The 23,541-nt window shown below is 37.3% G+C and overlaps 1 protein-coding gene across 1 annotated transcript in view; it reads left to right on the forward strand.

Annotated features, from left to right (window-relative positions):
* The window catches only part of CUBN (cubilin), a gene marked incomplete at its 5' end in the record, with an annotated part of 213,224 nt that overhangs the window by 33,813 nt on the left and 155,870 nt on the right, over positions 1-23,541 (forward strand). Inside the window, 5 exon segments of the mRNA XM_083379037.1 lie at positions 12,248-12,404; positions 14,119-14,297; positions 16,844-17,006; positions 17,426-17,642; positions 18,377-18,507. Of these exon segments, the coding sequence (XP_083235163.1) occupies positions 12,248-12,404; positions 14,119-14,297; positions 16,844-17,006; positions 17,426-17,642; positions 18,377-18,507 (847 nt within the window).

Below are 23,541 nucleotides of genomic sequence, written 5' to 3' on the forward strand. Positions count from 1 at the left end.
TCATGTGATCAAAATTCGAACAGTTGGCAGCTGTCATATATTTCTGATGGTTGAGCTGTCATGTGATCATATTTTGTGACCTTCTGACAAGCAGAGTCAATGGGGAAGCCAGATTCATTTAACAATTGTTCTACTAACTTAACAACTGCAGTAATATGTGGCAAGAAAGTTCATAAATTGATGCAAAACTCACTTAACACTGTCTTGCTTAGCAACAGAAATTTTGGGTTCCATGGTGGTCGTAAATAAAGGACTATCTGCATTACTATTTTTCATTTGGGTTCCTCAAAAGATCCTGAGGTCAGGCCTTTAAAGAAAAGTACTTGAATTTTATTGAAACTACTGCAAGTCTATATTTGTTTCAGGTTACTTGCACCCTAATGCTTCATCCTACTTTTGGATTGGTTGGCCTTTGACTGATCTCATAACAACTTCAGTTTCTGTGATTAGAACTGATTAATAATAATATTAATAATAATAATAACAACAACAACTGTTAACCATTCTTCACTTGTGGCATTTTGAAGCATCTCAGTTTGATGAAATGCTTCAAAATGCCACAAGTGAATATCCATAGTGATACCCATTGTCATCGGGGCACTGGGAACTATGTCCACTTTGCAAAATACATCAAGAAATTGCAGCTTCCTGCAGTTACTCCAGCAAAGCTACAAAAACTGCACTACTTGGAACATTTTACATTTTAAGGAGATACCTGGTTGATACCTAGGATGCTGGCAGCAATCCATGTCAACCATTAGTGCCAGTCAATTTGAGTGTTCAGTTGACTGAGTTTCATGTTTTATGAATAAAAGTTTTATATAACAACAACAACAACAATACTGTTCAACATCGCATTAATTCCGTTGACAATAATATTACAAAACACAAAACTGGGATACCACATCTCAAGCCAGCATGACAAGATAAACCATCTACTGTGCATGGACTTAAAACTGTATGCGAAAAGCCAGACTGAACTTGAATCAATACTCAACGCAGTTCAACTGTTTAGCAGCAACATCAGAATGGACTGTGGACTTGTAAAATGTGCTATATTATCCATGCAATGAGGAAAAATGGAAAAAATAGAAGGAATAGAACTGGGAAATGGAAGTATTATGAAAGCACTAGCAAAGGATGATGGTTACAAATACCTAGGCATATTGGAAGCAGATAACATCTTGAATGGAATAGTCAAAGAGTCAACACAAAAGGAATACATCAGAAGAGTCCGCAAAATACTAAAATCAAAGCTGAATGCTGGAAATATAATTAAAGCCATTAATACATGGGCAGTCCCAGTGATACGCTACCCATCTGGAATTATCAACTGGACATTGGCTGAATTGGAACACTTAGACCGGAAAACGCGTAAACTTTTGAACATGCACCATGCTCTACATCCATGAAGTGACATCGACAGGTTGTACCTGCCAAGAAGAATAGGGGGCAGTGGGCTACTGCAAATCCACCAAACTGTAGAAGAAGAAAAATGAAGTTTGAATATACTATGTGAATCAAAATACAGAAAAATTGCTGCAGGCTGTGAAAACAGAGAGCATTGTAAAAATAACAGAAATGAAGGCAGAATATAAGGAAAAAACGGCTGGATGACAGATTAAATAGATGGAAAACCAAAGCTCTACATGGACAACATCTGAAAAACATTGAAGGAAAATGTGATAACAACTTGACATGGGCATGGCTTAAGATGGGAACCCTCAAGAAAGAAATGGAAGGCTTAATACTGGCTGCTCAAGAACAAGCACTACAAACTAATGCCATGAAAGCAAAGATACAAAAATCTACTGACAATCCAAATTGCCGACTTTGCACTGACAAAGTTGAAACTGTTTCACATTTAATACGTGAGTGCAGCAAAATCACGCAAACTGATTACAAAGCTAGACATGACCGAGTTGCTAAACTAATCCACTGGGCATTGTGTAAAAAATACAACTTGCCTGTGTCCAAAAAGTCGTGGGAACATAGGGTGGAAAACGTTGTCGAGAATGAGAGGGTGAAGATCTTGTGGGACTTCTGAATACAGACAAATTGCCATTTGGAACACAACATGCCAGATATCGCAATCGTAGAGAACCGAAGCGTACAGTTGATTGATATCGCTGTACCAGGAGATGCCAGAGTCGAAGAAAAAGAACTGGAAAAAATTACAAAATACCGCAACCTGGCCATCAAAACTGTGCAATTATGGATGAAACGTGTAACAGGATACCCATTGTCATTGGGACACTGGGAACTATGTCCAAAAACGTTGCAAAATATATCAAGAAATATATCAAGAAACTCCAGCAAAGCTACAAAAAACTGCATTACTCGAAACATCTTACATTTTAAGGAGATACCTGATTGATACCTAGGATGCTGGCAGCAATCCATTTCAACCATTAGTGCCAGTCAATTTGAGTGTTCAGTTGACTGAATTTCATGTATAATAATAATAATAATAATAATAATAATAATAATAATAATAATAATAATAATAATAATAATATAAAGTTGGAAGGGACCTTGGAGGTGATCTAGTGCAACCCCCTGCTCAGGCAGGAAAGCCTATACCATTTCGGACAAATGGCTGTCCAATGTTGAAGCATTCACCGCTTCTGGAGGCAGGTTGTTCCACTGGTTAATTGTTCTAACTGTCAGGACGTTTCTCCTTAGTTCTAGGTTGCTTCTCTCCTTGATTAGTTTCCATCCGTTGCTTCTTGTCCTGCCCTCAGGTACTTTGGAGAATAGCTTGACTCCCTCTTCTTTGTGGCAGCCATTGAGATATTGGAACACTGCTATCATGTCACCCCTCACCTTTCTCTTCATTAAACTAAAAGGTAAAGGTTCCCCCACACATGCGTGCTAGTCGTTTCTGACTCTAGGGGCTGGTGCTCATCTCCGTTTCAAAGTCGAAGAGCCAGCACTTGTCCAAGGACGTCTCATTAAACTAGACATACCCAATTCCAGCAACCATTCCTTATAAGTTTTATGTTCCAAAGTTCTGCTTCAGATTATTTGAAACAGCTGTAAATGCTGCTCTTTCTTTTGAATTGTTCTGATTCTGCAGAATTTTAGAACATCTGTTTTTCCAAAGAGCTCTTGCCTACTTTCTGGTTCAGGCCATATGTTACTTCTTGTTTTCTCCCTGAATATTTCCATGCTTTTACTTGTACTTGGCAAAGCACCTTACAAATACACACAAATTACATGATGCAGAGTTCTATTAATATATTTTATTTCTTTTACATATGGAGTGGGCATAAGGGGTTTTTATTACTACACAACTCTGTAGTTCTGAAGATAAGTGACAGAGTCTGATCTTTTTTGTACTTTTTGTATTCTGTGCATTTTGAGTCAGCAAATTGGTTTCATATGGCTTTGTGAGTTGACACACTAATGAGAAGGAAATGTCCTTGGTTGTCTTTATTTAAACATGCTTTGTGAGAAATGTTGAAAAAGATTCATGTGAGCTAATATAAACAGAGGATATATTAGAATGTATAGCATTATTTCTTCTTTCCTTCCTTCATAAGTAGAATTCTTTTCCAAAATCAGACAGAAATCTGATGTAAAATGAAAACAGGAACATTTATTTATTTGGATTCATAATTTCCTTCTATAGTTGTTGACAAAATCATAGTAACATACACTAAGCCTGATGGAATAAAGCAAAATCCATTTTAATTAGGAACAATAGGTTTAATTTAGCAAGGCATTTCCTTTGTCTTGGGTATTAGTTCCAGAGATTGTAGGTTTGCCTGGTCTGTTTCTCTTCTGCAGGTCCCTTTCACCCACTCTGAACCTCTGCACATCCACCCTGCTGAGGACTATGAGTATGGAAAGCTATATAAACATTTAGCAATTCAATATTTTGCTCTTTGTAAGCACAGAAACTTGGATGGGGAGAATGGGAGTCCTTCCTTGCAAGGATCCTGAAAGACTGTCAAATATGGTAACTGTAGGATACCTCTGAGAAGAGTTGCTAAGGCCACACATTTTGAAATGTCATAAATTTTTCTTTTTTTTTTTTTTAAATTTTTTATTAAATTTATTATTTAAAAACATTGGACACAGTACCAGCGAGCTGACAAACCTTTTTGTCTACAATGTTTAAATATATATATATATACATGTATATATGTACATCAAGAATACACTTAAATACACTTAGATTACAAATCGGTGAAATACCACAATATTTAAAACAGTGAGCTAGTCTGTAAAACCTAATAGAGACCTTTCTTTTTATCCATCCAAAGATACAATTTGTTCCAAATTCTATAATAGTCTGATTGATCTTTATTCTTTAATTCCAAAGTTAATCTGTCCATTTCAGCGCAATCCCAAATTTTCCTAATAACCTCTTTTTGTCCTGGGATCTCATTCTTTTTCCATTTTTGCGCAAATGATATTCTAGCTGCTGTGGTAATATGGATCGTTAAGTATAGCACATCTTTAGGATATTTCTCTTTCGTGATTCCCAACAAGAAAAGTTCTGGACTAAACTCCAGATCTTGTTTCAATATTTCTTTCAGCCAAATCCAAATCATTCTCCAAAATTTTTGTGTTTTACTGCAAGACCACCACGTGTGGAAGTATGTGCCTATCTCTTCAGAACACTTCCAACATTTGGGAGATACTGTTGTGTACATTTTTGCTAAGCGGGCTGGGGGAAGATGCCATCGGTAAAACATTTTAAATAAATTTTCTTTATACGATGAGGCCAGTGTTATCCTTTTATTCCTATCCCAAATTGTTTGCCAAGTATCTAGGTCGATGTTATGTCCTAAATTGTTAGCCCAGATCAACATGGGGTCTTTCACTTGCTCTTCAAACAGCTTATATCCCAAAAGTAATTTATAAAAATTCCTTATTTGTTTAGAGTCCGGTCCCAATAATATTTTGTCCAATGCTGTTTCAGAGGTGTATATCCCCCATTCATTTTTATCCTTCCTAAATCTCGATTGGATTTGTAAGTAGGCCCACCAATCGAGTTTTATACCTTGTAATTCTAGTTCATTCCTAAGTTTCAATTCCCCCTCCTCATTCAGAATATCCTTGTATGAGATTATGTTACCCAAATCAAACAGATTTGGGTAAACTATCGCTTCAAGGGTGGATAGCCAGACCGGTATTTTGGTGTAATTGTGAGATCTAATTTTTTTCCAAGTATTGAGTAGCGCTTGCCTGATCCGGTGTCTTTGAAAATGCGAGAAAAGACCTTGTTTCTCCGTCCATAGGAAAGCATGCCAGCCATATTGCAAATCGTGACCCTCTAAAGTTAATAGTCTTCTATTTCTCAAGATTACCCATTCTCTAATCCAGCTCAGGGCCGCGGCGTGGTAATATAATTCCCAGTCTGGCAATCCAAAACCCCCATTTTCCTTCGTGTCTTGTAAATATTTCAATTTAATTCTTGGTTTTTTCCCCTGCCAAATAAAATTTAGTGATAATTTATCCAAATTTCGAAAAAATTTAGAGTCGAGTTGAATTGGGATATTCTGAAACAGAAACAGGATTTTAGGCAGAATATTCATCTTAATGACAGCGATTCTTCCCAATAATGAGAGTTTTAGGTTTCCCCATCTTTCCAGGTCACCTTTTATTTGATTCACTACACTATCATAATTATCCTTTTTGAGTGAAGTGCATCTAGCCGTAATGTTAATCCCTAAATATTTTATTTTCTTGACTATTTCTATATCCGTGATTTCGGCCAGATTACCTTTTTGTTTATTGGTCATATTTTTAACAATCATCTTGGTCTTATTTCTATTTATTCGCAGTCCGGCAACCTCACCATATTTAGATAATTCTTCCAATAGCTTTGGTCCCGTCTGACATGGATCCTCCATAATAAAAACTAGATCGTCCGCGAAAGCTTGCAATTTAAAGGTTTCCTTTTTAATGGTTAATCCTTTTATCTTTGGGTCGTTTCTTATAGTTCTCGTTAATACTTCAAGAGTCAATATAAACAGCAACGGTGATAAGGGGCAGCCTTGCCGTGTTCCCTTTTGAATTTGAAACTTGCTAGATGCTTCCCCATTAATAATTATTTTTGCTTCCTGATTGTCATAAATTGCCCTAATTATATTTATAAATTTTTCACCCATATTCATAAAGCTAAGCTGTTGGCACAAAAAAGACCATTTAACATTGTCAAATGCCTTTTGGGCGTCTAAGAAAAGTAATGCCATCTGTTGTTCGCTATGTAATTCATAGTACTCCAATGTATCTAATATTATTCTAATATTGTGCTTAGTGTGTCTCTTAGCGAGAAAACCATTTTGATCTGCGTGTATGAAATCATTCAGAAATCGTTTCAATCGTTCCGCTATAATTGATGTAAATATCTTGTAGTCCGAGTTAAGAAGTGATATGGGTCTGTAATTTTGGATTAATGTATGGTCTGTGTTATCTTTCGGAATAAGGGTTATGTTTGCCTCTAGCCAAGATTTAGGCGTCCTTGCGCCTTCTAATACTGCGTTAAATACCTCCACTAGGGGTTGAGCTAGGATATTTTGTAATTCTTTATAAATCTCTGATGGAAGACCGTCGGGTCCCGATGCTTTATTATTCTTTTGTGCATTAATAGCTTTTATCACCTCAGATAGTCGAATTTCCTCGTTTAACATATTTCTGGTATCTTCTGTGACCTTAGGTAGTTTGGCTCTTTGAAAATATTCCTCCATTTTCTCCACACTTGCCTGGCTATCTTCTTTATATAAACGTTCATAAAATTCCTGGGCTATAATTTTTTTTTTTCCTCCTGGTGGAATATTCTCCCTTCCTCATCTCGTAGTTCGTGAATCCAGTTTTTCCCCTTTTGTTTTCCCAATTTGTATGCGAGCCACCGGCCCGGTTTATTTGCATTTTCAAAAAAATTTTGTTTCGTGTTTCTCAATTGTTGTGCCAATTTCTCTTTGTCTAGAATGTTAAGTTTGTGTTTAATCAGATCCATAGATTGCTTGATATTCTCTGAACCTCTGCACATCCACCCTGCTGAGGACTATGAGTATGGAAAGCTATATAAACATTTAGCAATTCAATATTTTGCTCTTTGTAAGCACAGAAACTTGGATGGGGAGAATGGGAGTCCTTCCTTGCAAGGATCCTGAAAGACTGTCAAATATGGTAACTGTAGGATACCTCTGAGAAGAGTTGCTAAGGCCACACATTTTGAAATGTCATAAATTTTTCATGGGCACTTAAAGAAATAGTGCAATATTGCTCTCTGAGAAGTGCTAAAATATCTAGGATCAAATAGGCAGCTAGCTATTTTGGCATGAGTAGATGTTTTGGCCTTTGAAACAATAACAGTGCCTGGGATTTCTGACCCTCAAATTGTATTATCTGTACGCTAATGTAAACCTATATCAGGGAATAACTTGGAAAATACTGATAATTTGCTCTTAGCAATAACAACAGTGGGTGCTTTACTTTTCGTTAAATGAACATCCAAACTCATCAGAGTTTCCCCCCAAAAACACATTATTGATTAGATGATACATTATTTGTATGTGTTTCTGGATGTAGTACTTATCACATGTGCTAAGTGGTTATATTTGCCAATGCCTTTGTCATAAAGGCAAATGATGTAACTGTTCCAGAAAGTGGTGATAAATTGAGTAAATTGCAGTGCAGTGAAATAAAGGAACCAGGCAGGAATGTCTGCTGCAGGTTAAAAAAAACTCAGGCTGATGGTCACTTCATAGAGTTTTGATCATATGGCTATGGCCACCATTTTGTATTTTTTTAATTCCTCCCTCCCTGCAGATATTCCTGCAGGTTTTCAGAAATGTGAGAATCAATTATTTTCATTGATAATGTATGGTACTACTCTAAAGGCTTTGAATTTAGAGAAAGTAGCATCATCTCAAAGGGAGGTGGTGGCTCAGTGGGTTAGGACGCTGAGCTTGTCGATCAGATGGTCGGCAGTTTGGCAGGTCGAATCCCAAGTGCCGCGTAGCAGAGTGAGCACCTGTTACTCGTCCCAGCTTCTGCCAACCTAGCAGTTCGAAAGCACGTAAAAATGCAAGTAGAAAAATAGGGGCCACTACAGTGGGAAGGTAACAGTGTTCCGTGCACCTTTGGCGTCTAGTCATGCCGACCACGGAGACGTCCTCAGACAAGTGCTGGCTCTTCGGCTTTGAAACGGAGATGAGCACCGGCCCCTAGAGTTGGAAACGATTAGCACACATGTGCGGGGGAAACTTTACCTTTACCTTTAGCATCATCTCATATAATATCCCCTTCATGATTTACTGCCTTGTCGTGGTGAAGGGGCTTGCGTAATTCAATGAAGCTATGAGCTATGCTGTGCAGGGCCACCCAAGACGGAAAGGTCATAGCAGAGAGTTCTGACAAAACGTGATCCACTGGAGAAGGAAATGGCAACCCACTCCAGTATCTTTGCTATGAAAACCCTATGGACAGTACCAAAAGGCAATACGATATGACGCTGGAAGATGAGCCCCTCAGGTCGGAAGGCGTCCAATATGCTACTGGGGAGGAGCAGAGGACTAGTACTAGTAGCGCCAGAAAGAATGAAGCAACTGGGCCAAAGTCAAAAGGACTGTCAGCTGTGGATGTGTCTGGTGGTAAAAGGAAAGTCCGATGCTGTAAAGATTTTTTCTCCATAGGAACCTGGAATGTAAGATCCATGAATCAAGGAAAGCTGGACGTGGTCAAACAAGAGATGACAAGACTGAACATCGACATCTTAGGTATCAGCGAACTAAAATGGACAGGAATGGTGAATTTAATTCAGATGACCATCAGGTATACTACTACGGGCAAGAATCCCTCAGAAGAAATGGAGTAGCCTTCATAGTCAATAAAAGAGTAGGAAAAGCAATACTGGGATACAATCCTCAAAATGACAGAATGATCTCAGTTCGAATCCAAGGCAAACCATTCAGTATCACAGTAGTCCAAGTCTATGCCCCAACCACCAGTGCTGAAGAGGATGAAATTGACCGGTTCTATGAAGCCCTATAGCACCTTATAGAACTAACACCAAAAAATGATGGTCTTATCATCATAGGGGATTGGAATGCTAAAGTAGGAAGCCAAAACATAACCAGAATAACAGGCAAGTTTGGCCTTAGAATACAAAAGGAAGCAGGGCACAGGCTGATAGAATTTTGTCAAGAGAATACGATGGTCATAGCAAACACTCATTTCCAACAACTCAAGAGACGGCTCTACACATGGACATCACCAGACGGTCAACACAGAAATCAGATTGACTATATGCTCTGCAGCCAAAGATGGAGAAGCTCTATACAGTCGGTAAAAACAAGACCAGGAGCTGACTTTGGCTCAGACCATGAGCTTCTCATTGCAAAGTTTAGGCTTAAACTGAAGAAAGTAGGAAAAAGCACTAGGCCACTCAGGTATGAATTAAATCATATCCCTGTTGAATATACAGTAGAGGTGACAAATAGATTTAAGGAATTAGATCTGATAGACAGAGTGCCTGAAGAACTATGGACAGAGGTTTGCAACATTGTACAACAGGTAGCAACCAAAACCATCCCAAAGAAAAAGAAATGCAAGAAAGCAAAATAGCTGTCTGAGGAAGCTTTGCAAATAGCTGAGGAAAGGAGGGAAGCGAAAGGCAAGGGAGAAAGAGAAAGATATGCCCAACTGAATGCAGAATTCCAGAGAATAGCTAGAAGAGATAAGAATGCCTTCTTAAATGAACAGTGCAAAGAAATAGAAGAAAACAATAGAATAGGGAGGACCAGAGATCTCTTCAAGAAAATTAGAGAGATGAAGGAAATGTTTAATGCAAAAATGGGCATGATAAAGGACCAAAACGGCAGGGACCTAACAGAGGCAGAGGAGATTAAGAAGAGGTGGCAAAATTACACAGAAGAACTATACAAGAATGAGCTTAACGTCCCTGATAATCACAATGAGGTGGTCACTGACCTCGAGCCAGACATCCTAGAATGTGAAGTGAAGTGGGCCTTAGAAAAGCTGAGCAACAACAAAGCTAGTGGAGGTGACAGTATTCCAGCTGAGCTATTCAAAATCTTAAAAGACAATGCAGTAAAAGTGCTACGCTCAATTTGCCAGCAAATTTGGAAAACTCAACAGTGGCCACAGGATTGGAAAAGATCAGTTTACATTCCAATTCCAAAGAAAGGCAGTGCCAAAGAATGTTCAAACTATCGCACCATTGCACTCATTTCTCATGCTAGTAAAGGTATGCTTAAAATTCTACAAGCTAGACTCCAGCAGTATGTGGATCGAGAACTACCAGAAGTACAGGCAGGATTTTGAAGAGGCAGAGGAACTAGAGATCAAATTGCCAACATATGCTGGATCATGGAGAAAGCTAGAAAGTTCCAGAAAAACATCTACTTCTGCTTCATTGACTATGCTAAAGCCTTTGATTGTGAGGATCATAACAAACTGTGGCAAGTTCATAAAGAGATGGGTGTACCAGACCATCTTATTTGTCTCTTGAGAACTGGAGACGGAGAAGCAACAGTGAGAACTGGACTTGGAACCACTGATTGGTTCAAAATTGGGAAAGGAGTCCGGCAAGGCTGTATACTGTCACCCTGCCTATTTAACTTATATGCAGAGCACATCATGAGAAAGGTAGGGCTAGATGAATCAAAAGTTGGAAGAAATATCAACAACCTAAGATATGCAGATGATACCACTCTAATGGCAGAAAGTGAAGAGGAACTAAAGAGCCTCTTGTTGTGGGTGAAGAAGGAGAGTGCAAAACTTGGGTTGAAACTTAACATTAAGAAAACCAAGATCATGGCATCTGGCCCTCTCAATTCCTGGCAAATAGATGGGGAAGAAATGGAGGTAGTGACAGATTTTATTTTCCTGGGCTCCAAGATAACTGCAGATGGGGACTGTAGCCAAGAAATTAAAAGACGCTTGCTCCTGGGGAGGAAAGCCATGGCAAATCTAAACAGCACACTAAAAAGCATAGACATCACCCTGTCAACAAAAGTGCGTATAGTCAAGGCTATGGTCTTCCCAGTTGCAATGTATGGCAGTGAAAGTTGGACCATAAAAAAGGCTGAGCGCCAAAGAATTGAGGCCTTTGAACTATGGTGCTGGAGAAGACTCCTGCGAGTCCCTTGGACTGCAAGGCGATCAAACCGGTCAGTCCTGGAGGAGATCAACCCTGACTGCTCTTTAGAAGGCCAGATCCTGAAGCTAAAACTCAAATACTTTGGCCACCTAATGAGAAGGAAGGACTCACTGGAGAAGAGCCTAATGCTGGGAAAGATTGAGGGCAAGAGAAGTAGGGGATGACAGAGAATGAGGTGGCTGGATGGAGTCACTGAAGCAGTAGGCGTGAGCTTAAATGGACTCCAGAAGATGGTAGAGGACAGGAAGGCCTGGAGGAACGTTGTCCATAGGGTCACGATGGGTCGGACACAACTTCGCAGCTAACAACAACAACATATAATATGTATTACCTGTGTAGGTTTAATTATGTTAAACCAGTATTGTTTCTCTGTGTCATATAAAATATGTGGGTATATGCACAATTCTGTATTTATTTATTTATTATGGTCATATTTATGTAGTATATATTGGAGGTGGTAAAATTTCGTTTTAATGTATGCCGATTAGTGTACAGTCATAGTTACAATAAAGTTATTATTCTATTATATTTCTGTTTTGTTCTATTACTGATGTAAGGGTTAATTTTTAAAAAGAAGTAAATGCCTTCCTAAATAAACAGACTTCAGCATATTTAAAATAAAATAGAAACAAGCTGGAGATTCTAAAATGAGCTTAAAGTGACATCTATATATTTACTGTTCTCAAGCTGCATATATATTACCTTCTCCCCAGAAAGCAGATACTCAAAATATTTCTATACAGAAAGTTTTGTCAATTTTGTTGATACTTCCACTACATTTCTACAAACAAGTGAAGTACAAAAGGAGTGTAAAAATTGATTCAAAATTTTGAAAAGCCAGCATGGAAAATATGGAACAATGGCAAATTAAGCATTCCAATCATTTTCATGTTATTGGCATGTTCTGGCATTTATTTATTTATTTTATTGAATTTGTATACCGCCCTATTCCCGTAGGAGTCAGGGCGGTTTACAGGGCCGTTAAAACCATTTCCTAACTACCTTACTATTTCTTCTCTTAATATTTCATTGAGACAACTGTCCGGCATATATATAAAATTGATGAGATGATTAAGGGGCTTTGGGTTTTTTTTTGTGGATTAGATCCGAGATGGTGACACTGAGATGGCTCCCATTATCAACAAGTTCTGTGGAAGTATGCTTCCTTCTGCAATCACTTCCAATCAAAACAGCCTCTGGATCAAGTTCAAATCTGATATTTCAGTTAATACTTCTAACTTCAGGGCCACTTATGAAGTTGGTAAGTGAAACAACCAACTTAAGGTAAGGTACCAACTTTCATAAAGTTCTGTAGTGTCCACTGACTTCATGGTCAAACTATGGTGTAAATTCTGTACACTATTTTAAATGGACCAAAAATGGAAACCTTGATGATCTTAGAGAAGGTGACATCATTTTCTTTCAATCTCATCCATATCTGTCTTCAAGCAGTTTAGCCTTATAATATGTTGTTTTACTGGTCAGGATAGCAGATATTTTAGAGGACAGCAATCTTGCCATATTTCAGTCAGATTCCTCTAAAGATCTGACTACAATACTTTTTTTTCATTAATCCCACTTTCCTCACTTTTAAGTAGGAAATAGCAGAGATGAGGAAAAGCTGCAACAGTTGCCTTCAAGCAGCAGAAAACCTGTAGATAAATTATTCTGTTTAAGTTCCAAATTCTCCCTTATAAATACAGCTGCTCGAACTTGGATATTGTTCAAAAAGTAAGCACTTTTTTAAAAAATCAGCCAGTTTGTCATTTCATAGACCAGTCCAGTTCTACTTATGCAATAGATCTCATAAAGTTAAATGTGGGACAGAGGGTAAGGGTATGTGCACCATAACTGGTCTTTAATGCTTAGAAGTAGTGGAAAAAGTGAAAATTAGAGCAGATTAAATTTATTTCATGAAGTGAATGACTTCATGCATACCGTGTTTTCCCAAAAGTAAGACCTACCCTGAAAATAAGCCCTAGCTTGATTTTTTTTGGGTGGGCCTAATATAAGCCCCATCCCAAAAAATGAGCCTTAATTCTGGGGCAAGCCACACACCTAAAAATCAAGCTAGGGCGGGGTGTGGGGTGTGGAGCTGCTCCATGCGCCCTGCACCCACTTACCTTGCAGCCAGACCTCTCCTCGCTGGCCCATTGCTTCTTCAGCATTCCCAGGCCTGGATTTTGCAGTCAGAGGCCTTTCCAGAAGGCCACTACAACTAAGAACTGAGCTATGGATTCAATCCATAGCTCAGTTCTGCAAGACCTCTGCTGTCGAGAGCTCAGCTATGGATTAAAGCTCAACTGCAGTGGCCTTCCAGAAAGGCCTTTGACTGTGAAATGCAGGCTTCCTTTTCAGCTGCAGAATGAAGCTGCTCCTTCGGCCGCAGAAGAAGTGGGCCAGTGGGTGGGGCTGTCGGTGCCAGAGGTGAGTGGAAAAGACATGCCCCCGCAAATAAAACCTGCTTCCTCTTTTGGAGGACAAAAAAAATCGGGTCTTATTTTCGGGGAAATATGGTAGGTGAAATATTGGAGTTCCATTGTACTCAAGAGAGGCATAGAAGAAACATCTGAAGCTTGCAGTTAGTCATTGCTTAATTTAAATAACACTTTTAAATTTCAGAGACCCCATCTTATTGTTATCAGTATAAATATTCAAATGATATATTGTCTGTAATAACCTCTCAAATAGCAAGATAATTCTTGAATCAGTGAAGCTCTTTGTAGTACCTGACCTAATTCACTGCTTTGAAGTGGGTTCCCTCTGCAATCTGTGATTTTTGCTTCAAATTTTCATCAAATAAAAATAACTTTTCAATTTTTTACACAGGTCTAAATTGTAATGTTTAATGATACTGAAGAACAATATATAAATGTACTACTGTATATGGAATAAATAATATCCATGTCAGTCAACATTCTACAAAATGTTTGTCAATATTCATTACTAAACTAATTCTTCATTTCTCTTGGCAGCTTGTGGAGGACCCTTGTCTGGTGAAGGGGTCATCAGATCTCCCTACTTTACCAGATCATTGCCAAAGGGCCATATATGTGAATGGATCATAACGGAACCTGAAGACAATATTGTGATTCTTAATTTCACTGATTTTCATATCTATAATGTTACTACTTGCAACTCAGATTATGTAGAGGTAATTTTTTAAAGGAAATTAATCTGAAAACCAAACATTTCAAAGGCCATGGATGTGACCAGCAGTATCCCTTCAAAAAATTACATTTAATTTATACACCATAAGAATCTGAAATCTCTAAAAGTTACAAATGAAATACAATGTTTATCATAACAGAAAGGGAAAAAATAAACTATTTAGTTAACTTAATTTTAATGAAATTTAATCAAATGTAATGCTTGGCTTGAAAAATTGAAATATGCAGAAACTATCATATATCATATGTAATTTTTATCAAGGTTAGATTGATCTCATAATTCTAAAATATTTGTTTGCACAGAAATTGGTGGGATTCATACTTTGAGAATATCTATTTAGAACTGAAAGGCAATGTGGGTTTATACATTATTGTATAAACTCTTATTAAGTAGACTATCAGTCTAATAAGCAATTACAAGAATTGTTTTTGGTAACAACTTTAGACAATGGTGTCGTAGCTAATGAGGTAGAATTAATTAAATACTTTGTAATAAAAGAAATATGGGAATTTGCACTTTTCAAAATAATATGTAGAATAAAACATCTATGTTGTTTTTACAATATATCAAATAGATCTTACAAAGTAGAATACAGCCATACATAGAACAAAGGAACAGACAAGTTTTAGATAAGGCAGGAGAACATGGGATAAGACAGATAACCTCAGATGGGTAATAGAGAGTGCAAGCGAGGATAAGAAGCAATAAAACAATAAACCTTTGCTTTATTGATTGAGCAAGGCCTTTTTCTGCATGATTCCAGAATGTGGATTATATTAAGCCTGATAATATTCTAGTCCCAGAATATCAGATTATTCTTTTGAGGAATCTTTACAGTGAAATAGATATGATGACTGGAATTGAATTGAAAGAAAAACAGAGTGCTTCAGAATAGAAATCGGGATTAAGAGGAAGAGAAGATGTGGGAGATGTTAGGCTGAGCCTGAGGGAGAGATCAAATGTGTTGTAACTCACCAGTACTTGTGGCCCTGCAAGAGATCTTATCTCTTGCTCATTCTCTTGCCCTTTAGTTGGTCAGATTTGTGTAGAGAGTTTAAGCTTGCAATAAGTCTTTATACTCATTTGAATTGCCTGAATCTCCTGATTTCCCTGGCACTTGCCAGAAGAGAGGACAGGAGATTGAAACATTAGCATTTGGAGATATGTAGATTGACAATTCTTAGTTAAACTGAAATATGGGAGATTAGAAACATTTGTTATGAAAGTAGAGAATGAAAAACAAAGAACAGGATTAGTAATAAATACTCAGAAGATAATGATGATGCCTACCTGCATGATTAGTGAACTTACAGTTGACAGTGAAGCTGTAGATAGTTCTGTTGTATTGGGCTTAAAAATAGTTAAAGATAGACAGTATGCTAAAGAAAGTAAGGGAAGATTCATTTTAGAGTGGAATTCAAGGACAAACATAAACAGAATCATGAAGAATAAGGATATTTCTATGATGCAAATTTCAGAAAAGTTAAAGTTATACATTGTACAAGTGAGAGAAATAAAATACTTGCCTACACATTTTGTACCTGGGCACTGTTACTAAAAATATTGAGATCGCAAAAGGAACCATCATTTGATCTTGGTTCCATTAAAGATTAACTTTTTGGGAAATGATTGGCAAGCAGAATTGCATCTATTTTTGGCATGTGATGTTTAGTTATGCTTGGCAAGACTGAAGAAAATAAAAGAAGGGAAAGACAAAGTGGATTGATGGGATTAAAGAGAAAATTATCACTGAAAGAAGTAAGGAGAACCAAGTTACTACTTAGATGGATTGAGATCATTAACACTGCCCATGCTGAAGTCACCAAAATTGAACGTTGCTCAATGGCACTAAATCACATTAGGATATTTGTGTTACAAGAAAATGATTTACGATAGTGGCGAATATCTGTAGCTCGAGTGTAGGATGAGGGTTGAAGTTCACTCTGTGAGTTTGTGGGTTGGTTTCTGAACATTTCATTACCAGGCTAGGTGACATCTTCAGCAGAATTTAGGGGATGGAAGATGTTATCTAGCCTGGTAACAAAATGTTCAGAAACCAGCTCACAAGCCCTGAGAACAAACCTACACCCTTAAGAAAATGATTGCACAAATGGTTCCACTAAGCCAATTTTATCAAAATGCCTATATGGTCACTCACCTATTCTGTATGAGAAAACTTTTCTTATATAGAAAGGTGAGTAAAAATTATATTAATTTTCTGTATCACCTATTCTGTATGAGAAAACTTTTCTTATATAGAAAGGTGAGTAATAATTATATTAATTATAATATATTATATATTAAATATATATAATATATATATATTATATATATTAATATATATTAAATTATATTAAAATTATATTAATTAATTTCAAAAATGTCTTTAAAAGGTGATAGGGAAATTGGACAAAAATAATCTAAAACAGAATAGGGGACAATTTTCTTTCCCTATCCAAAGTCATAACATGAACTATATGTGTTTAGTTTATAGGTATTTTCATAAGATTGAACTTTTTTCTTTTGCAGATTAGAAATGGAGGCAATGCAAATTCTCCTTTTTTGGGAAAATACTGTGGGACAACTATACCACCAGTGATTTATTCAAGACATAACTCACTTTATATAAAATTCAGAGCTTCATCTACTACAAATCTTGGTTTCATGGCTGAATACAAACCTTTTGATATAGGTAAATTCTGGTCACTCACCAACTCTCCTTTCCCCTTGAATTTGTTTCTCAATTATTAAACAAAATATAGTAAAGCATATAAATTAAATGTATGTGTATTAATGCTGGGTGAGATAATCTGATACATTGCAGATTTCACGTTCCTCACCTTTGATCATGTTATCTGAAGCTTTTATTTCATCAACCACATGAGCCAACTTTATAAGACTATAAATGAATATGCATTAATTACATCTGTTATGTAATGCTATGCATATCTAGTTACCAGTAACTCCCACTGAGTTTAGATAGAGATAAGGGTGCATAATTGAAGATTAGGATAGATAAAAGTACTGTAGTCTACCTAGATCTATGAAAATTTTTATAGTTTGATTCTTATATTCTTTCTCATTAATATGCTTTCTTTCCATATGCTATAGCATGCGGAGGGCTTCTCACAGAGCCTAATGGGAATCTTGAAAGCACTGGCTTTCTCAACATTTACCCACATAGTGTCAGATGCTTATGGACTATAACAGTGCAACCGGGATATTTAATACATCTGACCTTTACTTATTTTTCCTTGGAATTTGATTACAATTGCAACAGAGATTATCTTGACATCTATGACAACAGCACGATGACAAAAATAGGACGGTAGGTTGTCTGACTGTCTGTCTATCTGTCTATTTATGCTGGTCTGCCTTTTTAAATGCATTTAATTAGATCTAAATCCTATTGCGTTTTGTGGGATTTCTTTTGTATAGGTAGCTCTAAGACTTTATCACAATAAGGCGTACTGTTCCTGGTTTGAAGTTATCTTTATAATTCGTTGCATTTCAAAGCTTTAAAAGTCCACCATATCATACACTGCCTTCATCTCATTAAAGTTTTGCCACCCATTATTAAGGAAGGTATGAAACGGAAAAAGTTATTTTTTTCCCTTGAAGGAAAAATATATGTTGGGCAGTGCTGAACTTCAGTGTATTTAATCCTGTTTGAACCAGAAACCAGCTCTCACCAATCTGTACTAATCAGAAACTAATTTGGCTAAAGATCAGTTAGAAGTCAGGTCACCTGGTTATAAAGATAAGAATCAGTCAACTGCTAGCAAAATATCAGGAAATCTGTTGTCCAGGCTACAGTCATTAAAATCTGACACTCAGCACTGCCCAACAGATACAAGATACTCTGCACAAGAATATATGGTTTCCAGTGTATCTTCTCCAATGAGCAATGTTTGGTATCAGGGATGCTGCTCCTGAAACCATTCATCTTGTTGACTAGATCAGGTTCTCACCCATAGATATATACTTTAAATGCTGCATTTGAAATATATGAGCACACGGAAATAAATTAAACATATCCTTGTTATTATTGATTTGATACAGGTACTGTGGCAGGTCCATTCCACCATCTATTACTAGTAGTGGCAACACTGTAACTTTGCATTTTGTGAGAAATCGCAACATTGCATCTGAGGGCTTCTCACTTAATTATGCTTCACTGAATGCATCTACAGGTATGACATTGAAAGTTATTCTTTCACTTGAATTACAAAATTAATTTCTCTACTATAATACAGTCTTGTGTGACTTACACACATTTTTGCACACAGTATTTTCATGTATGCAGTTGTATGTACTTTTGTTTGTATTGAAAACTGGAGCACAGAATTCTGAATAGTGTGAATTTGTGCCTGAAAGAATATTCAAATTCATCTGTGCTATACGAAACTCCTAAACTGGAGAAATACATAAAAATGTTTAGACACAATTAATTTCTCACCCATCCCTATTCATTTCTTAGTAATCTATAATGGGTGTATATATTAAAACGTATTAATTTCCTGAACCTTTGGTACAGTTTTGAACATTAAATCAAATCATAACATGAGGACATTGGTTTGAAAAAAAATGTTTCATGCAAACCTAATTACTTTGAATGAAATTATGGAAATTTACTGTTTAAGTTTCTCCTTTCCTAATTTAGCTAGAAGGTGAGTAAGACTAGATAGAAAATAAAAAATTTGTAATCTGGTTGATATATTATACAGTCATCTGGTTCATTAACCAGTTTGTCAAATAAGTCAATATAGAACTAAGCCATAAACCATACTTCACAAATCAATTGGCCGGGTTCATATAGTATATTAAGCCAAACCAGATTAATTATATTACAAATTAGTGAAATACTGGAATCTATTCAATATTTCACAAAAATGAATTCCTTCAGACTATGGTAGAAGGAGAATCTGAGATCTGTACAGACTTTTGATTCTTTCTATTGAATAGAATCCTGGAAAGGAATTGCGTAAATGGAATGAACACTGCCCATCAGCATGATATTTTTTTAAAATAGTTGATAGATTGGGACTAAAATTTCTTTGGGGAGAAACTAGAAAAAAGAAAGTTTGGAAATGGGCTGGATTCATCTAGGAGCTATGCAGAAAAAAAATCGAGGAAAAAAACCCTATCAATTCATCCTTATGGGAAAGAATTGGGCAGTGATTGGAATGTTGTCAATTCCTCCATTTTTAACACTCTTCGCTTTTCCATTCTGGTCACATGATCCAGAAGACAGGTATTTTAAAGAGAGAGAGAAAAAAATTAAGGAAGCTGTGTATGCAACCTTTCTCTGATTTTATACAATGTGTGTATGAGTGTGAGGTTTTGGAGGACAAAACAGATAGTTTTATCCCGTTCCCTTCAGCTTTTTTATATTTCTTTCCTTTTTGAGAAGGAGGGCATTGCTGGATATCAATTCAACCAATCTATTTAGATTTTCTTTGGGGGGGGGAATTGCATTCATCTGTAGCTAATGGAGAATATTTGTGCAATTACCAGGATCTAAACCAAATTGTTGGCACCCAATTAACTAAATGATTTGCAACTATAGCGGACAAAAAGAAGTGTTATTGGCAGTTATTGGCACTCTGGGCAAAGCAGTTATGGCTGAAAGCCATAGCATGAATAGTTGCTTATGTAACTTTCAAACAACAGAGGTGTATTTTACATTTCCTTCTCTGAGCATACTCAAGATTCAATGGGTCTTTCAGGAAATAACAGGTTCCTCTGAACTGATAGCTCTGGAATAATATTTACTGAAAATGTGGCAGTTATGAATGAGTTAGGAAATGAAAGCATACCAAAGCAGATGAGTAACTAAAATAAAACAGAAACAGAACAAAACCTCATCTACAAATCCATTTTTACCAAAGTTGTTATACCAAACAAAATCAGATGTCAACTTTTATTAAAATAAATATTTCTTTAGCACTTCAACTTGGAAGAAGCTGGCCTCCTTACTTTATAATAATATGTAGTCTGACCCTGTATGCTTTAAGGCCTACATAACTTGGATTCATTGGTGTGATCCATGCTAGGGCCTTACAACAGAATGCTGCTTGCAGTATGGTAGAGAACTGTGGGGTTTAAAAATATTACTGAAATACAGCATGCTTCTCTTTTCACTAGCTGGGGCTGATTAATCTATTATCTAGTAAATTCTAGAAGGCCAGCAGTTCCTCACTCACATGATAAAGAAATAGTCCTTTTTGTTGGAATGGTTAACAGTCATTCTTACATATTCATTCTTTTTTTGTTGTTTGTCTCCTACTCATTTATATGCTTTTTTCTGTCAGCTGGGAAAATGCCATTTTCTTCTCTGTTTTCATTTTTTGCCCTGTCTTTGCAGCTGCTTCTGACTAGAGAAGAATTTTATTCCAAATAAAATTGAATCCATGTAGAACAGTGGCTTACTGCTATTGATAACTGCCAGTTAGACTGTACAAATGACTCTTATACCTATGATGGTTTAATTGTGTAGCTTCTTTCTGTCATCCTTTCTATGTGTTAACAAGCTATTGGCATGGTACTTAGTGACTCTGAAGTATATTTTTGTAACAGCCATCCCTGCCGTGAAAACATTTGCCTCCCTCCTCAGTCCTCACAAATCCAGTTAGGTATCATTAAATTAGTTATAACAGAGCAGAATCTGATCTGAATCTCTGATCCTCTAGCCTTAATTGCTACATCTAGAAGTTTTGTTCAAAGTGAGGCTAATTCTGTAGATCTCTATTTATATCATTTCTAAACATTTATGAGGACTGAAAAGAATCAAGGGTTGCTAATCTGTGTACAGATACATATATATACTTGATCCAACCAATTCGTTTTTTTGTCTCTGGCAAAACAATATTCTGAAATATTAGAAACAGGATTGTAAGAGATCCTGGAAATCTTCTAGTCCAATTCTCTACCTAGATCAGGAATCCTTGGAGCATCCTAGACAAATGGTTACCCAACTTTATTTATAAAACATCCAGTGATGCAGGCACTTATGGCTCCAGAAAACAGTTTCATAACACTTACCATGGAACATCTCCTTACTTTGTCTTTGGATCTTTCTTTGTAAAGCTTCTTCTGATAGGTTCTTGTCCTATCCTCAGGCACTACTGAGAATACAAGTTGTCTTCACTTAATGACCACTTGTTCAGCGATCATTTGAACAATGGCACTGAATGAGTTGAAGTTCTGGCCTTTGCGGCATCCCCTTAGCCATGTGATTGAGTGCTGGGAGCTTAGCACCTGACTCACAATTATAACATTGTAGCATCCTGCAATCACATGATTACCATTTGCGACCATAGCTGACAAGCAAAGTCATTGGGGAAGCTGGTCCAAATTGCCATTGTTAACAGAGAACTACCTTCCCTATGGAACTATACATTTCAGTATTGGGACAGTGCTGTTAAATCTCCCCTTAGCCTTGTTTCCACACTAAAGATAGCCAATTCTTTTAACCATTTTTCATAAAAGTCTGGGTCCAAGCCTTTCACCATTTTGGCTGTTTTTCTCTCTCCTTTCTAAATCTTCAGCAACCTTCTTGTACTGAACTTACAGGTGAAACTCGAAAAATTAAAATATCGTGCAAAAGTTCATTTATTTCAGTAATGCAACTTAAAAGGGGAAACTAATATATGAGATAGACTCATTACATGCAAAGCAAGATAGTTCAAGCCCTGATTTGTCATAATTGTGATGATTATGGCGTACAGCTCATGAAAACCCCAAATCCACAATCTCAGAAAATTAGAATATTGTGAAAAGGTGCAATATTCTAGGCTCAAAGTGTCCCACTCTAATCAGCTAATTAAGCCATAACACCTGCAAAGGGTTCCTGAGCCTTTAAATGGTCTCTCAGTCTGGTTCAGTAGGAATCACAATCATGGGGAAGACTGCTGACCTGACAGTTGTGCAGAAAACCATCATTGACACCCTCCATAAGGAGGGAAAGCCTCAAAAGGTAATTGCAAAAGAAGTTGGATGTTCCCAAAGTGCTGTATCAAAGCACATTAATAGAAAGTTATGTGGAAGGAAAAAGTGTGGAAGAAAAAGGTGCACAAGCAGCAGGGATGACCGCAGCCTGGAGAGGATTGTCAGGAAAAGGCCATTCAAAAGTGTTGGGGACTTTCACAAGGAGTGGACTGAGGCTGGAGTCAGTGCATCAAGAGCCACCACACAGAGACGGATCCTAGACATGGGCTTCAAATGTCGTATTCCTTTTGTCAAGCCGCTCCTGAACAACAAACAACGTCAGAAGCGTCTTACCTGGGCTAAAGAAAAACAGACCTGGTCTGTTGCTCAGTGGTCCAAAGTCCTCTTTTCTGATGAGAGCAACTTTTGCATCTCATTTGGAAACCAAGGACCCAGAGTCTGGAGGAAGAATGGAGAGGCACGCACTGCAAGATGCTTGAAGTCCAGTGTGAAGTTTCCACAGTTTGTGTTGATTTCGGGAGCCATGTCATCTGCTGGTGTTGGTCCACTGTGCTTCATTAAGTCCAGGGTCAATGCAGCGGTCTACCAGGAGATTTTGGAGGACTTCATGCTTCCTTCCGCAGATGAGCTTTATGGGGATGCTGATTTCATTTTCCAGCAGGACTTGGCACCTGCCCACATTGCCAAAAGCACCAAAACCTGGTTCAATGACCGTGGGATTACTGTGCTTGATTGGCCAGCAAACTCGCCTGACCTGAACCCCATAGAGAATCTATGGGGCATTGCCAAGAGAAAGATGAGAGACATGAGACCGAACAATGCAGAAGAGCTGAAGGCCGCTGTTGAAGCATCCTGGTCTTCCATAACACAGGCTGATAGCTTCCATGCCATGCTGCATTGAGGCAGTAATTGCTGCAAAAGGGGCCCAAACCAAGTACTGAGTACATATGCATACTTATACTTTTCAGAGGTCCGATATTGTTCTATGTACACTCCTTGTTTTATTGATTACATGTAATATTCTAATTTTCTGAGATTGTGGATTTGTGGTTTTCATGAGCTGTATGCCATAATCATCACAACTATGACAAATCAGGGCTTGAACTATCTTGTTTTGCATGTAATGAGTCTATCTCATATATTAGTTTCCCCTTTTAAGTTGCATTACTGAAATAAATGAACTTTTGCATGATATTCTAATTTTTCGAGTTTCACCTGTACTATTCCAGGTGCAGTCTGACTGCTACAGGATAGTACAGAATTATCAGCCAATTTTG

This window comes from Vipera ursinii (genome assembly GCF_947247035.1).
Source record: "Vipera ursinii genome assembly, chromosome: Z".
Taxonomy (NCBI): Eukaryota; Metazoa; Chordata; class Lepidosauria; order Squamata; family Viperidae; genus Vipera; species Vipera ursinii.